General features: G+C 39.5%; 1 protein-coding gene and 1 long non-coding RNA gene across 2 annotated transcripts in view; both read left to right on the top strand.

The window, feature by feature from the left end:
* LOC134754525 (uncharacterized) overlaps positions 1-16405 on the top strand; it is a 267264-nt gene that overhangs the window by 142508 nt on the left and 108351 nt on the right. The gene's annotated exons all lie outside the window — the stretch shown is intronic.
* Positions 1-16405, top strand: part of LOC134754465 (disco-interacting protein 2) — a 141254-nt gene that overhangs the window by 101631 nt on the left and 23218 nt on the right. The window contains exons 4-9 of the mRNA XM_063690799.1: positions 9650-9778; positions 10413-10643; positions 10961-11079; positions 11708-12008; positions 12269-12580; positions 15011-15203. Of these exons, the coding sequence (XP_063546869.1) occupies positions 9650-9778; positions 10413-10643; positions 10961-11079; positions 11708-12008; positions 12269-12580; positions 15011-15203 (1285 nt within the window). The remainder of the gene's footprint in view (positions 1-9649; positions 9779-10412; positions 10644-10960; positions 11080-11707; positions 12009-12268; positions 12581-15010; positions 15204-16405) is intronic.

Here is a 16405-nt window from a genome sequence, read left to right on the forward strand (position 1 = left end):
GGCGCTTAGTGCTGCAACTGAACGCTGAAACCTAAACTATTAACTTAATAACCAAAGTAGATTATGCTTCGGTGCTTCGGGCTTCTTTGCTTGAGATTTTAAGACATCTTAAATAAACAAAAGGCACTCTTTTGACAATATTATATGGGCCTCACTCTGATTTAATTTATACCATAATCACTACATAGTATAAGACAAAGTCGCTTCCTGCTGTCTGGATGGATGTCTGTCCATATGTATGCTTAGATCTTTAAAACTACGCAACGGATTTTGATGCGGTTTTTTTTAATAGATAGAGTGATTCAAGAGGAAGGTATGTATTAGCATTGCACCCGTACGAAGCCGGGGCGGGTCGCTAGTATGTAATATAACCCGCTTTAGAAGATACTGAAGGGACATCGCAAAAACGCGTCAAAGGAGAAAGCGTATCTTATCTTATATTTACCTTTAAACGAGCAATTATTGTATATATCTATCTATATTTATATATTTCGGGGATCTCGGAAACGGCTCTAACAATTTTGACGAAATTTGCTACCCCCCATTTTCGGGGGCGAAAAATCGATCTAGCTGGGTCTTATGTCTGGGAAAACGCGCATTTTTGAGTTTTTATATGTTTTCCGGTCTCCCAGATATTTATTTTATTAAGCATACACAAAATGTATGAAAACAAGATGTAAATAATTAGTAGAAAATCGTAGTAAGCGAAATCTCGTATAGTATCGATTTAATTCTCGAATTGGAATGGGTTTGTGTGATCGAATGCGCTCCAAATGCTTGTTCTGAAACGATTAAACGTGTCCTAAGATTTCTAGCTTATTATAACGTAGATAGCTCTAGTTACATTGTATGCACGAAATGAATTGAATTTGAACGAATCACACTTACACCAAACGAGTTATGTAAACTAGGTACCACTTAAAGTGGACTGGTTTCTTATTCAAAGTCAACCCTTCAAATGGATAATTCCCATTTATGTATTGTACCTTTCAAATAGGCGTCTTTGTCCGTTGTCCCTTTTGTTACAAGCGATGTCGCTGGGTAAGGGATGTCAACACGCAACATGTGAAGACTTTGTGAACATGACAAAATTAGAATAAAAATTTTGATACCAAATATGTAGATTGTAGGTAGGTACTCCAAATATTTTAAGGGTTCCGTACCTCAAAAGGAAAAAAACGGAACCCGTATAGGATCACTTTGTTGTCAGTCCGTCCGTCTGTCTGTCAAGATCCTTTATCTCGGGAACGCGTGGAGGTATCGAGTTGAAATTAAAACCATGTACTAAAGTCTACACCCAGGTAGTAAAATGACGTCAGCGACGTCATAATGACGGCATTATTACATCATTACGACGTCGCTGACGTCATTTGACGTCATTTTGCTACCTGGGCAGCCCCTTAAAGCTGTGAAAAAAAATCAGACTTCTAAGGTAACGTAAAAAAATACGTCCGTTTATGCCGCAAAAAACTTATATTTCGGGACTCTCATGAGAATCAAAATTTATAGGGTAGGTACATACTTCCCGTTGACCTTTGACCTAATCGGTCGTCCTAATATCGTCTTACACAGTACAGGGAAAAATCTAAAAACTATAAATTTGTAAAATAAAAGTTAAATTTGTACGAAACCCACGGTGGGCGAGTCCGACTCGCACGGCCGGTTTTTTTATTCGGCGATATTTGTGGAAAGAAATATGATTATCCAGTTATTCAGGCTATTTATTTATCCTTCCAATGGTATTCGATTGATATCTATCTCCTCGTCTCCTCAAAAAAAAAACAAGCAATAACAAGCAATAGGTAATTTGAATAAGTTTGAAAAAAAAATCAGCGGCAAGATCTTAGAAGCGTTTTTCATAAATAAAAAATTATCTGTACAAAATTGCCCTTCTACAAAATAGTCCACAATACTTCCACAATTCTCCATACTAATTCAATTATCTAACTAGGTTTAAACAGAATGAACATTCTGTATTTTACTACTAGTATTTATTCTGTGATATAATCAGATCTTTCATTAGTAGAATTCCTGCAGCATTTTACTCTTCGTAAAATACAATTGCATCGAACATTATCAAATTATTTCTCAAGTTCAGTCCAACTTAATTAGCCAGGAGCAAATAAAAACTAAAATAAAAAGAGGCATCAAAAAAAGAAAAAATCACTTCAATAATGCAGTTATACTCTTGTGATAAATGTGCGAATTAAAAAGATGATTAAAGCCTTAGTTTGAAAGGTTTCAAGTGTCTCCTTTGAGTCTACAGGAAATACAACCGTGAAATGTGGAATTAAAGTTTATTTTCGAACATTATTATTCCTTGAATACATGTGTCGCACAAGTGTCGAGCCATACGTGGTTGCTGGCTGTAGACTCCGGCTGCAGACTAAAGCGGCCCACTGATTATCAGTCCGCCGGACGATATCGGCCTGTCAGTTGTTAGGAACTGTCTAATTTTTGTTCTGAATCTGACAGGCCGATATCGTCCGGCGGACTGATAATCAGTGGGCCCATTTAGGCTGCTCAGATTGCAACCTTTTTACTTAAACAAATTTGATAATGACATAATTTTGAATTTGAATAGTTACAAATAATTGTGTTACCCATTAATCACTCACATCTGTCATGGAAATAAAACAAGTCTTAAATTTCGGATTTTTATTTTAAATTAGTACAAATTACACTAAGAAAAGCCACATCTTCTAAGGCAATCTTTACAATGGGTGCGGATATTGCAGATCCGCACGTCGCTCCGGTACATGCGAGCAGGACATGGTTTTATTCATATATAGCGTTGCTGCCCGCACATGGGAGCGGAGTGCGGATTCGGATCAGTGTGAAAATTGGAGCGCAGCCGATAAACCAGTTCTGCCAGTAGAAAAAGGCGGCAAATCTGAAAAATTTCAGCGTGATAGTTCGATCACCCATACAAAGTTTGAATTTCACGTCTTAACTACTGACAAAATAGTACTACTAGATACTAGCAGTACCCGCGGCACCGCACGCATAGCGACCTGTGTCATTGCTGTCTGTGCCTTTGCTGCCACTGGCATATTCCTTTTGTTAAACTAAAATTTAGTTTATGTAAAAAATACGTTGTGATTACCTGTAACACCTTGGCACATCTATCAACTATCGAACTTTTCTAATGAGCCCAAAACGATGTAGTTGCATTTTACCGCTACTATATACACTGAATATAATCAGTGGTCACTGAAATTAAGGAATTATCGCAACATAGACACCGCGCGGAAAGTGAGATAAATTTAGATAAGAATTTGAAAATAAAATAAATATTTATAAATGAATATATACGGAGTAAAGCTAAGTTAATAAATGCGTGTATCTTATACCTTTAAATGAACAATTCTTGAATATTTATATATTTCGGGGATATCGAAAACTGCTCTAACGATTTCAATGAAATTTGCAATATGGAGGTTTTCGGGGGCGAAAAATCGATCGAACTAGCTAGTTGGTATGATTTCCGAGGAAAGCTCTGTCTCCCATATATTTAATATTAAATACTGCCATTACCAATTAGATATCTACGGTCATACTGTATCGGGTTATTCACAAGTTTACAGTGAACATTATAATTACCTACTTACGAGTAAATTATGCGTTAGCTGCCATTCACATTGTTATTGTGTTCGCCGTCCATTTTGTCATAGTCGTAACAGTCGTAAACAACAGACTATTATCACAACTTGCTTAGCGTATTGGCTCTGTCAAACCAGCGTAACTAATAGAAAAATAGATATCTAATTCAACTCAATTCAACATTTTTATTTCGAACAAAAAATCAATATTATTGTTAGTACAAGGCAAAAAACTTAGAATAAAAATTAACATAAAATATAAGCTACTTAATTAAAAGCAGCGTGCAGCCGCACCCAGCGCGCGCACAAAGGCGACTCCCAGCGCTACGCCAGCACGTTTAGAATACTGTTTGGGCTGTGGCGAAGACGGTTGACTAATGAACTAATGAAGTTATATTTTCAAAGTTTGCATACCAGGTATCTCATCACAGGGACATTGCATTGTATGTAAGGGCGTCCGCTAGCTGGCACGGGAGCACGAAGCGGGTGCACTCACGCGCTCACTCGCTCCGTTGAACCGCGCCAGCCAGCGGACGCCCTAAACTCTAAAGCGTTTACAAAGAGCGCGAGGTCACCACACTTAAATGCAATTTCACTTGTATGTATCTAATATGATACGTAGTAATGTAATTGTATTGCGCAACATTTAACAGTAACCCTTAGAAATATTTTTTTGTAAATTGTATTACCGCCTTTCGCGAACATCGAAGAGAGGCAGATAACGAAATTATGATATTAGATTTTTGGCCCTCTTTAACAAGTAACCGTATTAGGAGAGCGCTATACCTACTAAGCTTGAACGTTTGAATGACCTGTGTGTGCAAGCTTCTGCAATGACACCCCTGCAGTCATTGTCTGTCCCCTTTTTAAGGGCGCCATATGTCTGTTCGCACGGGCACCTGTCATTCCTTCCTCTTGTATATTAACTGTTATTTGAAGTACGTTTTATTATACATATAACAATTTTAACTAGTGGCTCTGTGAGCTGTAGATCTCGTCGCCACGGCTCCGCCAATTTGATAAATATCCTTGTTGTAAATTAAATTGTAAAAGAAAACAAAACCCATGCTTTTGTTTTCTTTTACAATGTTATTGGAAGGATAAATGTGGTATCTATATAAAGGGACCTTATTGTCGATGGCGCTTACGCCATTATTAACGATGCTCCGATATAAATACAATGCCGCGCGACGCTGTGCGGCGTAAGCGCCATCGACAATAAGGTCCCTTTTCATAGAAAATGCCCCAAATTACCTGACTAATGGGATAATCACTTTCCACGAGTTAATCCAAGTATCGACGCTATACCTACATGAATTGGTAGCGATTTATAGGATAAAAGCAATATTTACTGTACGTATACAGCTATATCGGCGTAAACGATATTGCATCGAGAGGGGCTTGATATAGAAAATTAAGTGTGGGTACTTAATTTAATATGTTCTGGTTGATTCTAGAGACAGAAAACTATGTCGAAACTAAATTAGTTAAGTTCGTATGTGTCCTTTAAAACACTTGTTAGTTACTTTGACTTTTTGATTAAGCGAGCCATTTCTGTGGTGGGTTTCCACGTATGGACGGATTCTACAAATCTACATATCCTCTATGTTCAATCACAGACTAAATTATATTATATAGTTTTAACTTAGCGACCTTACGACTCTGTGAGTTCGATTTAGGTTAAAATCTTTCTTGTGGACATGCCCAAAGTTCAGTGACACAGTAATGACAACTGTTAAGACGAAAGCGGAGGACCCGCGCGAAATCTCCTTGTCATGCAAACGTAGTCCTCATTTTCCTCTCTGGAAATTAACATTACCTATTGAAAATATTTTTACACAATTTTTTGTATATCAACCACGTACCCACTTTAGATTTTTTTCGAATGTTTATTGATTATAATTATAAGAGTAAAGAGCATTAAAAAATTTGTATGAAATCTGTTTTTTGCTCCTAATTTTTATAATAATCAAAAAATCGAAAAAAGGCAAACGTATTTGCGTATTTGTATTTGTATGTCCTTGATTTAAAATATACTACGTCCTGGTTTTATAACAAAAATTGTTTCTCATGTAGATAGAAGATAACACTAAGTATAAAGCAGAAAAAATTGTTCTCGAAAAATGCAAAAAGATGACTACAATGTTGACAAGAGGTTGGTAGAAGGAGTTGTCCTTTATGCGCGTAAAGGACTATCAGAAAATTAGGTACCTACTGTCCGCGCGCGAATTCCCTGCACGGCTGAGGAATGTTGGGAATGTTGGGCGTCATCGCAGAGTGATGGTGACTGGTGTCATTTTGTACGTACCGGCGCACCCCCCCCCCCCCCCCACTTTCTGACCGAATGCACGGAATTGGCGCGCGGACAGTATTATATACATTCTCATGGCGGGGAAAAGCACGATGGCGCCATTAGAGAAAAAATGAAGGTACGTGCATGAGGTGTTGGACGGCGCTGGGTGCACTGAGTCGGTACACGGTGCGCCTTCATGCTCTAACGAGAGCCTGCCCAACATATAGCTCTTAACTTTGGGTATGTCCTCAAGATCAATGTCAACCAAATTGTTGTATAAAAAAAAAAAGCCTTTTATTCCGACTCATTATCTGTTTACAATCTAAGGTTAAATCTAATATTATATTGATTAATTTTAACATATCTAAACACTACTGGTTTTATTTTTATTTGAATCAGTAAAGGCCTCTCCCAGTTTGCGCCAACTCTCTCTCTGTCTTGAGCCTTGGTGTGCCAGTTGCACGGGACGTGCTTTGTCCTCTATCCACCTAGTTTGTGGTCGCCCTTGTCTGCGTTTGCCTGGTGGTCCTTTCCAGAGCGTGGTTCGCTTCGTCCACCTTGTACTAGGTATATGAACCGTATATAGAAAATCTGATAACATTTGTAAATAAACACTGTAAACGTGACAGTGACGTCAAAACATCACGCACCTGTTACAACACGTTTGATGACTTTCTCCATTCATTTAGACCACTTAACGTAAAGCTACGAGTATCCGACAAGCTCATTCACACATTTTACAAATATGCTCTTTCTAGTGTAACTTGATATGGAATTCAGCGACTACTGTGTGTTGTTGAAGATCACTTTATAATGGTTGGCGATGCGTTTAGAAAAACAACTTTTCCGAAAGACGAGGTGATAAGTGACAGGTGATATAGTTGCGATTACAGATGTGAAAAAAGCTTTCCAAAGTCTAGTCCGACCAAGCTAGAGTTAGACCAAGATAAGTCTGCAACGATGTCGTTTAAAATAACACACGCAGTGCAAGTATTATTTTAAACGACAAACTTCTATGAAATTATGACGTATAAATAACACTTGCACTGCGTATGCGATCAAAATCTTTGCAGACTTCGATTGCAAAGACAAAGTGTGGCTATGTCATACTTCTAGGGAAATATGACGTTTTAAGTGACACTCCCTCACTTTGTTCTGTTCAAGGACGATATCGGCCTGTCAGTTAGAACAAAAATTTGGCAGTTCCGAACAACTGACAGGCCGATATCGTCCGGCGGACTGATTGTCAGTTGGCCCCTTTAGACGAACTCTACAGTGAACGAACTGATTAACGTCAAATATGACGGCAGCAGCTGTCACTCCGTATAGAATTGTCACTTTTAATTTTTTAACGTACTACGAAGACGCTGACAGACAGTTTGTGCAACCGGTCCTAGGGCCATTTGAACATTTTGAACTAACCACAATGGAGTTGGCAACTGTCAAAGCTTTGCATAGATGGCGTCATCATAGCTTGCCCCTTTTTCTATGAGATTTGGCTTAAAGGGCTGGCAGAGCATAAAATTCCATTTAAAAAATTAGACACAATTCTAGGGATTGACAGGGCAAGCTATGCTGGCGCCATCTGCTAAATTAAACCTACAACCCCATTGACGGAGTAATCCTCAGAGTAATCAACGTCACTAAGTAGAGATGTAGTGCATAATTGTTTTCCATCGAATTTTCTCGGAATGTTCGTATTTGCAAAGATAGATATAACTCCGTAATAGATGAATACAGTCTAAGGAAAAAACGTGCCTCGAAAATCACGAAAATTTGATTCTCGATCAGATGGCGCCACTAGTTTTGGCCTACTCTCGTATAGAGGGTGTTGACTGTTTCGTTTGTTATTTATAATTTTAACGCATACCAGTGAAAGAACATGGGTCAAAATCATATAAAAATAATTAATGCAAATAAAAAAATCATTTATCCATATTTAAATACATTTTATCGTATTTTTATAAATATTTATTTTTAGTTTTAAAGTGTGTCGACAGATGGCAGTGAATTTACTGGGGTTACAAAATTTACTATGACAGTACCGCTCTAGTATAAGCATAGAGTAACTTATACTAGAGCGTTACTGTCATACTAAATTTTTACTATGACAGTACCGCTCTAGTATAAGCATAGAGTAACTTATACTAGAGCGTTACTGTCATACTAAATTTTGTAACCCCAGTAAATTCACTGCCATCTGTCGACACACTTTAAAACTAAAAATGAAGATTTATAAAAATACGATAGAATGTATTTAAATATAGATAAATGATTTTTTTATTTGCATTAATTATTTTTATGATTTTGACCCATGTTCTTTCACTGATATGCGTTAAAATTGTTAAATAACAAACGAAACCGTCAACGCCATCTATACGACTGTAGGCCAAAACTAGTAGCGCCCTCTGAACGAGAATCAAATTTTCTTGATTTTCGAGGCACGTTTTTTCCTTAGACTGTATCCATCTATTACGGAGTTATATCTATCTTTGATAACTTGAAGGCCTAACCATAACCAACCATTTTGCATGTCTGTCATACTTGCTTTCCATTCAGCCTTTAAGGGAATTTAATATAAAATAAAAAATGTAACTAACCTCTCGACATGAATGTATGCCCGTAAGCATTCTACAGACCTATCAATTTATTAATACGGATGGGGCTATAATAAAAAAAAACAGTAATTTACATTACATGTCCATCTACTAGAGTTAGACCAAGAAAAGTCTACAGCGATTTTGATTGCATACGCAGTGCAAATGTTATTTTAAACGTCAAACTTCTATGAAATTATGGCGTATAAATAACACTTGCACTGCGTAGTGCGTGTGCTATCAATATCGTTGCAGACTTCGTTCGTACATAGACCGATCGATCGACTGTTCCATTCTACCATTGATCGATTATCGATCGTTTGGTGTGGTAACACCCTTCGGGTCACCGACTTGCATATGTGTACAGAATTTCAACTCAATAGGTCGAGTAGTTTGCAAATTGGCTACGAATATAATACAAGGAAGGGCATATCATTGATCCTATAAGGATTCCGTTTTTGCCCTTTGAGCGATGGAACTTGGATAGAACCCTAAAACATAGATAAACAGTCATAGATACATACCTCTCATTCTAATTTTAACAAATAGCTGCATCCCTAGTCTTCGTTAAGTTTGCATTTTGTTAAAATGTGGTGTTTGGCGTACAAAAATAGTAATGCTTAAAATGAAATTCTGGCTGGCAGATAGTGAAATTTCGATTTTTATATTTCGTGGTACGCCCTCTGATTTTAAGTTGGTTTGAGGAATGTAGTATCTGGCATGGTAGTTTTTATATTTTTTTTACAGAGTTAAAACATAGGCCATGATAGCCTTGTTAAAACAAATCTGTGATTCCATAACATGGCGAATTCCTCATGTTTACGCGTGACATGCACACACATTCACAACCCTATGGCTGAGCGGTGAATAGCTTAACCCGATGAGTTAGTATGTGTGCATGCGAAGTCGGTTTGTCATGAAGTCACAATTCTGGCATAGCGCCCCAAAATACCTTAGTCTACGAGCACTTAATTCTGTGATGTTTTGGGTAGTTTTGTATTTTTTTTCTGCATGAATATAAAGTAGAAGTTAAAACCTTTTGGAAAATTGAAATGTTGAAATAATGATTTTTTGAATGATTGTTGTGTCTGTTACGCAATTTCTAAAAATGGATAACTGAGTAGGGAAAAGGTACTAAGCCAGCTTGAATGTTACAGAGGTCCGGCAGGAGGCGGTGCAGCAGGCGCTAGCAGAGATGCAAAACAGACCCAAGCCCTCGCTGCCGATGCCGTCGAAGCGGACCTCCATGATGGCTAAGAGTCCAGATAGAGAGCGGCACGACCTCTGTAAGTACTTATTTAAATAACAATATCTGAGAGACCGCGGAAAACATGTAAAAGCTCAAAAATGCGCGTTTTCCCAGAGATAAGACGCCCCCGAAAACCCCCATGTAGCAAATTTAATTGAAATCGTTAGAGCAGTTTCCGAGATTCCCGAAATACACGAAAAAATAAGTGCATTCCGCGATTTCGTGGTTCGTCCCATGTCCCATAATAAAAGTTGCCCAGTATAATCCCAAAACCTCCCTGGCAACGGGAAAGCACTTATTTTTTAGCCATCCTGTATATAAATATATATCCTGTATACAATAATTGCTCGTTTAAAGGTATAAGATATCTAGAGGTGTAGTAGGCGTTAGAAGGCCCTTAAAGATCACGGCCCTTTTTTGTGCTAAGAGCGACCTTAACCTTTACAAGATTGCGTAGATTCGAGAAATTTCGACCGGTATCTACACCATGCTCCGGAGAGTTTAGTGGTAATGCTGGTTACCCCGGCCCTAATCGCTGGAGGTCTTGATACTCTTGATATTTTTTTCTATCGTATAGGTTTCAGTCATAGTTTTCTGACATAGATTTCAGTTTATTTTCAGATGAAGTCGGTGCAAGACCATATATCTCTATCTATATCGTTTTCTTGTAGCATCAAGTTCAGACGAAGACTCGTGCGCCGGCGACACAGACCTCCCCCCGCCCCCTGAGCTGGGGTCACCTCCCGCGCGGCGGCCCGCCGCCCCGCACCCCCGCTCACACCCGCATCCGCTGCCCCAGCCCCCACACCATCGTGAGAGGGAGAGGGAACGGGAGAGAGAGAAGAAACACGTGAGGGAGAGGACGGAGATCGATCTCTCGGAGATGACACATTTACCTGCTTGTGAGTTTAATTTACTATCTCATGTGTAATCCATTCAAAATATGCCTAGTTATATAGCGTATCACTTACAACACTAGATTGCATGGAATTTTAAAGGGGTCTCAATCCATTATGCTACCTTGCGGCTAACAGGGACATGGAAATAGTACATAGTCGTACTGTTATCTGTCCATTCCGGAAGAAAGTGTCCTGAAAAGGGATAGATGTAACTCCTTAATGTGTTTGGATATGGTTTGGATTCACCAGCTATTTATTTTAAAAAAATATATGGTTTATTCGATTTGGAGTACTTATCCAAAATGATGTATTCTGTGCAGACATCCAACCAGACGTAACGCATACATCAGCGGGCGCGCGGCGCGGCGGCGCGCTCGTCGCCGACCGTGTCGGGTGCTACCAGTCCGACGACACAGGCACAGGCACCGGAAGGTGGAAGGTACGCCATTGTGCATACTACAGCCGCTGGTTGCCGACTAAGTCGGGTGCTACCAGTCCGACGACACAGGCACAGGCACCGGAAGGTGGAAGGTACGCCATTGTGCAGACTACAACCGCTGGTTGCCGACTAAGTCGGGTGCTACCAGTCCGACGACACAGGCACCGGCACCGGGCGGTGGAAGATACGTTACGTTATTTTGCAGATTACAGGCACGCACACAACGGTTGGCGCACTCGTCATGACGCAACGTCCCGTTCTTTATAAAACAGCTAAATGAAATCAATCAAGCTCTTCTTATTCCTACAAAATTCCCGTGTCACCTCTCCGACGTTTTTGTATCTAAATTATAAATCGTGACGGCACCAACATCGCGTCCAGATCGTAAAATACTTTTATAGTATTTAAATAATTAATAGTAAATATTTAATAGTCTTGAAGCACCAATTTCCGACAACCATCATATTCAGATTTTTGGTTAACCTTCCATGTGCTGTAAAACAATCTTCTTGTGCCTATGATCACCACACACACAATTTACAGCAAACCCAAAGAGAACTTCCTAAATGAAGAGGTATACATGGCCCTTTTTTATTTCTCGTAAATTAACCACCAATCTCTTCACCAGGTGTCAGCCAAGATCCAACAATTGCTCAACACACTAAAGCGGCCCAAACGCCGACCATTACCCGAGTTTTACGAGGATGACGACATCGAGCTCGAGATCGCAGCGAACCCCAAGGACCCCAACGCGCCCAAACCCGAGGGTGGCACCATGACACCAGCGGTGGGCGAGCAGCTGGTTGTCCCCGCCGGGCTCCCCAGGAACCTGGAGGCGGCGCTGCAGAGATACGGCACGGCGTCGTTTAAAGCCAATGTGGCTACGGTGTTGGACCCTAATGGGAAATTGAGTAACTCGCTTACTTATGGTGAGTTCTAGTAGTCTTATGAAGCAAGTTTAGAGAATAGATTCAATTTGGTCAAGCGGTGCACATGTCTAAAACTTGGCGCAGTGTGTTTGAAAAAAGTAAGAATAAAATCCAACAAAAAACAATCTCGTTATAAAATTAGCTATCTAACCTAAGGTGTTTCACAAAATGTACCACTTGGATTGTTTTATGTTATGACATGTTAACTTAAGTAATTAAAATGTAAGCTTCGTGAATTTTACAAAACGATTTCTTTACAGGCAAACTACTAAGCCGCTCGCTCAAAATCGCGTTCGCACTGCTCAACAAATCCTTCACATCGAAGGCAAGCAGCGGCGGCCCGCTAACCGGCGACACATCCATCAAGCCCGGCGACCGCGTCGCCCTGGTGTACCCCAACAATGACCCGATCAACTTCATGTGCGCGTTCTACGGGTGTCTTCAGGCTGGTGTTGTGCCCGTGCCAATTGAGGTGCCGCTGACGAGGCGAGATGCGGGGCTACAGCAAGTCGGGTTCTTGCTCGGCTCGTGTGCGATACAATACGCGCTCACGTCCGACGCGTGCCTCAAAGGTATGTGATCTATAGCAACGACCCGATCAGCTTCATGTGCGCGTTCTACGTGTGTCTTCAGGCTTGTGTGGTGCTTGTACCCATTAAGACGCTGCTCACGAGGCGGGACGCGGGGCTGCAGCAAGTCGGGTTCCTGCTCGGGTGTGGGATACAGTACGCGCTTACCTCCGACGCGTGCCTCAAAGGTATGTGTGACATTCTGACACTTATCAAGCTTGGAGGAAGATAGGAGAGTATCTTACTTACCTAACGCTGAATTACTTCAGCGTAAGCCGGAAACGATGAGCCTAATGTATTCGTAAAAGTTCGTATTAAACCATAAAATACTAAGGTTAGAAAAATGACTAAAGCATGGATCTGTAAAAACCATAAAAAAGACATATAATAATTTGAGTAATAAAATGGGAAAACGAACTAGACAAAGACGAAGGCAGAGCACTCATCCCATAAAGACCTGTCGAACTTCCCGTATAAACAATTTTTTTTCGAACAACGTACAAATCTAGAAACTTAAAGAATGGAACAAATGATTAATTAATGATGGATAATTCATATGTCAGACAGTTTTATTATACTTCAGCGCGTGATCTTATAGTATACCTATAACATTATTACATTCCAAATAGTTTGTTGCAACAACAGGATTAACAATATCTATTCCACAAGCTAACTATGGATCGATACGGAAGTAATATATAAAATGGAACTTCCGTTATTTGGATACTCTAATGGATCATTACGCGAACTAGGTTGAAAGCGTTATAAATATAGTTACGGAATATGGAACGTTAACGCCGATGTGTAAAATTGGATTTGTGATCTTTTTATTAGTGTACAAAAGAGAACATAGAGAAACGTAATTACAAAAAGGCGAACGTGTGTAATACAGACGGACGAAAACTGCTGAAAAAAATATTAGGTATAACTTTTTAACGCTACTCTTGAACTCGATATTCATTTCGTTTCATTTTCTATTGTTTTATTTTTATTTATTTTGCAAATCTGGCAAACGAGCAAACTAGTACATACATAACGTAGAGGCTCCAGTGCCCGACACAGCTCCAATAATCGACTTTTTCAATCAATGTCATAGCAATAAAGTTGACAGCTATGTGTCGAATATTGTGGGTCTTAACATGTCGAATTGGGGTGTTGACATAATCCGAACCACGAAATTAAGTTCTAATTTAAAGAAAACAATTGCGAAAAAATGCTAGGCGCTTCTAAATGCAGTTGCTGTTAGCAGCACTTTAATAAAAAGTGTGGCTTTTCTACATTTAACATGCAGAATATAATTAAAAAGTGTGGCGAGAACGCGATGGAGGATTCGAATTGAAAAGCGGTCGGACGGGCCATTTAGGAATTCATGTGGAAATTCAAGCGCATAAGTCCTGTACTATTGAGCTCTTTCTCATCCTTAAAACATTGTTCGCAAAGTTCTACGTTCATTGGTAAAATACTACACGTTACAATAACATATATAACACAATTTCTTTATTTTTTTCGTAACTTGATTTATATGAGATCAAGATTCAAAATATTCTTTATTCAAGTAGCAACAAGCACTTTCAAATATGTAGTCAATAGTCAATATAAATAGGTCATCTTAAGCTAATTATCAGATCAATGTATTTATGTAATTATTATTATACTTTAAAAATAATTCATTGATACAGTTGTCAGATTTAACAATAATAATTTCACAGTGAAAGCGTCAAACATGAAAAATATGGAATATAAATCCCTCTGCACCCTTGCTCGGATCTCTACATGCCCTAGTTGGGTTGTAGAATAGTTATTTATACAACAAGAGAGCAAAGTTTGATATTTCTTCGGGTGCTTATTTTGAGTCCCGTGCTAGCGAAAGATTCTATAATAGATCCACGAGCGTACCTAGCTAGTGAATCTAATTTAGAAGCTTGAGCGTAGTTAAGGGCCTCAAAAGCGCACGAGATGTAAATAACTGATCTCATGTAGTACACACAACTTTTCACCTCAGCAGTGAGAGCATATTAGACAACCTGAAAAATGTAATCCTTCTTCATCATTTATTAACTTATGTTTTCTTAAGATATTCTAACAATTAAGTTTAATTAACGCAATCTATCACAAAAACAAGACGAAATTAATTTCAGTAAAGTAATATGGAACTTAGTGGAAGACACTTCAATCGACAACTTTTTTTTGTAAAAAAATAACTGTAAGATACAGTCCGAATTACGATTTGTCAACTATAGTCTCTACTATAGTACGTACTGTAGTACTTTACTTTTAATAATCTCTATTATTAAAAGTAAAATTATTTATTTTGCGTGATAATCTGTGTATTTTTTTAAGTTCATTATTTTAATTGTACAATAAAATACGTAATTTTTATAGAAGAAAAAAAAAGAGCCAGTATTTAAGTATTGAGTGTGTTATTTTTCCCAGGCCTGCCAAAGACGTCCTCCGGCGACGTGGTCTCGTTCCGCGGCTGGCCGTCCCTCCAATGGGTGTCCACGGAGAAGCTTCCCCGCCCCCCGCGCGACTGGATCCCGCCCCCGCGCCCCGCGGACGACAGCCCCGCACACATCGAACACACGTCGGCGGTCGACGGGTCTGCCATGGGCGTCATTGTTACGCGGTAAGGACCAAAGTCTGGTCTCGTGCCTTGATAATCTTAATATACACAGGTTGGCAGAAAAATAAGTGCATTCCCGTTGCCAGGGAGGTTTTGGGATGTATATACGGAGAAGCTGCCTCGTCCTTTGCGCGCCGTGTAGGACAACTCAGCTCATAAAAAAGGTCTTATGGACTCTCGCCATGCAAAGGGTTGAAAGGGTGTCATCGTTAGATACTGTTATGTAGTAGTTCCTTTTGTGAAAACTGTAGCCAATTGATTGCTATTATATTAGACAGGAAAAAAAACCGGCCAAGCGGCGCACAAAGGGTTCCGTACCATTACGCAAAAAATCACGTTTGTTGTATGGGAGCCCCACCTTTTATTCTGTTTTAGTATTTGTTGTTATAGCGGCAATAGAAAGACATCTGTGAAAATTTCAACTGTCTAGCTATCACGGTTCATGATATACAGCCTGGTGACAGACGGACAGACAGCGGAGTCTTAGTCCCGTTTTTACCCTTTGGGTACGGAACCCTAAAAATGGACAGACGAGAATGACCCCTATAATTGGTTAGGTTAGGCAGCCGAAAAGAGTTAAGAGCGTCCGCTAGCTAGCGCGGGTGCACGGAGCGGGCGCCAGTTAGCGTTGCTCATCTATTTTTTCCGCGCCAGCTAGGGGGCAGAGATAGTATATCTTATAACGGTTTTTTAATTACTTATCTTTACCACCACATTATCTTTGGGGGCCAATTGCGAAAGCTAACTACTCAATGCACGACAACTGGAAATAGCTTCACTAATGTAATGTCACACTTACACCCAATATGTATTTAGGTCGTACAACTTGTATAGTCTGTCTAGCCATTTCCGTCGGCAGAAAAAAAACGGCAAATAAAAAAAAATACCCGCGAAGGGTTATCGTCCCATAGAAAATTTTGAAGTTCGCGCCTTTTTCTACCGACAAAGTTGTTTGACAGACAATAGGTACAATATCACTATAGTTTGTCAAAGGACTGTCTCATTTCAAACATAGACAGAGATAATCATACTATCTTTGTCTTACACTAGTACTAGCGCCCAAGAGAAAGGGATGAGTATAATTTTCCTGGTTGTTACTGACTGACAAATTGGTTTGACCAACTATAAATTAGGACACCCAGATGCCTCTTTGATGAAAGCTGCAATAGTTGCTCTCAAACTCTCAACTCAACTACCCAATTAGA

This window comes from Cydia strobilella, chromosome Z (genome assembly GCF_947568885.1).
Source record: "Cydia strobilella chromosome Z, ilCydStro3.1, whole genome shotgun sequence".
NCBI classification, from domain to species: domain Eukaryota; kingdom Metazoa; phylum Arthropoda; class Insecta; order Lepidoptera; family Tortricidae; genus Cydia; species Cydia strobilella.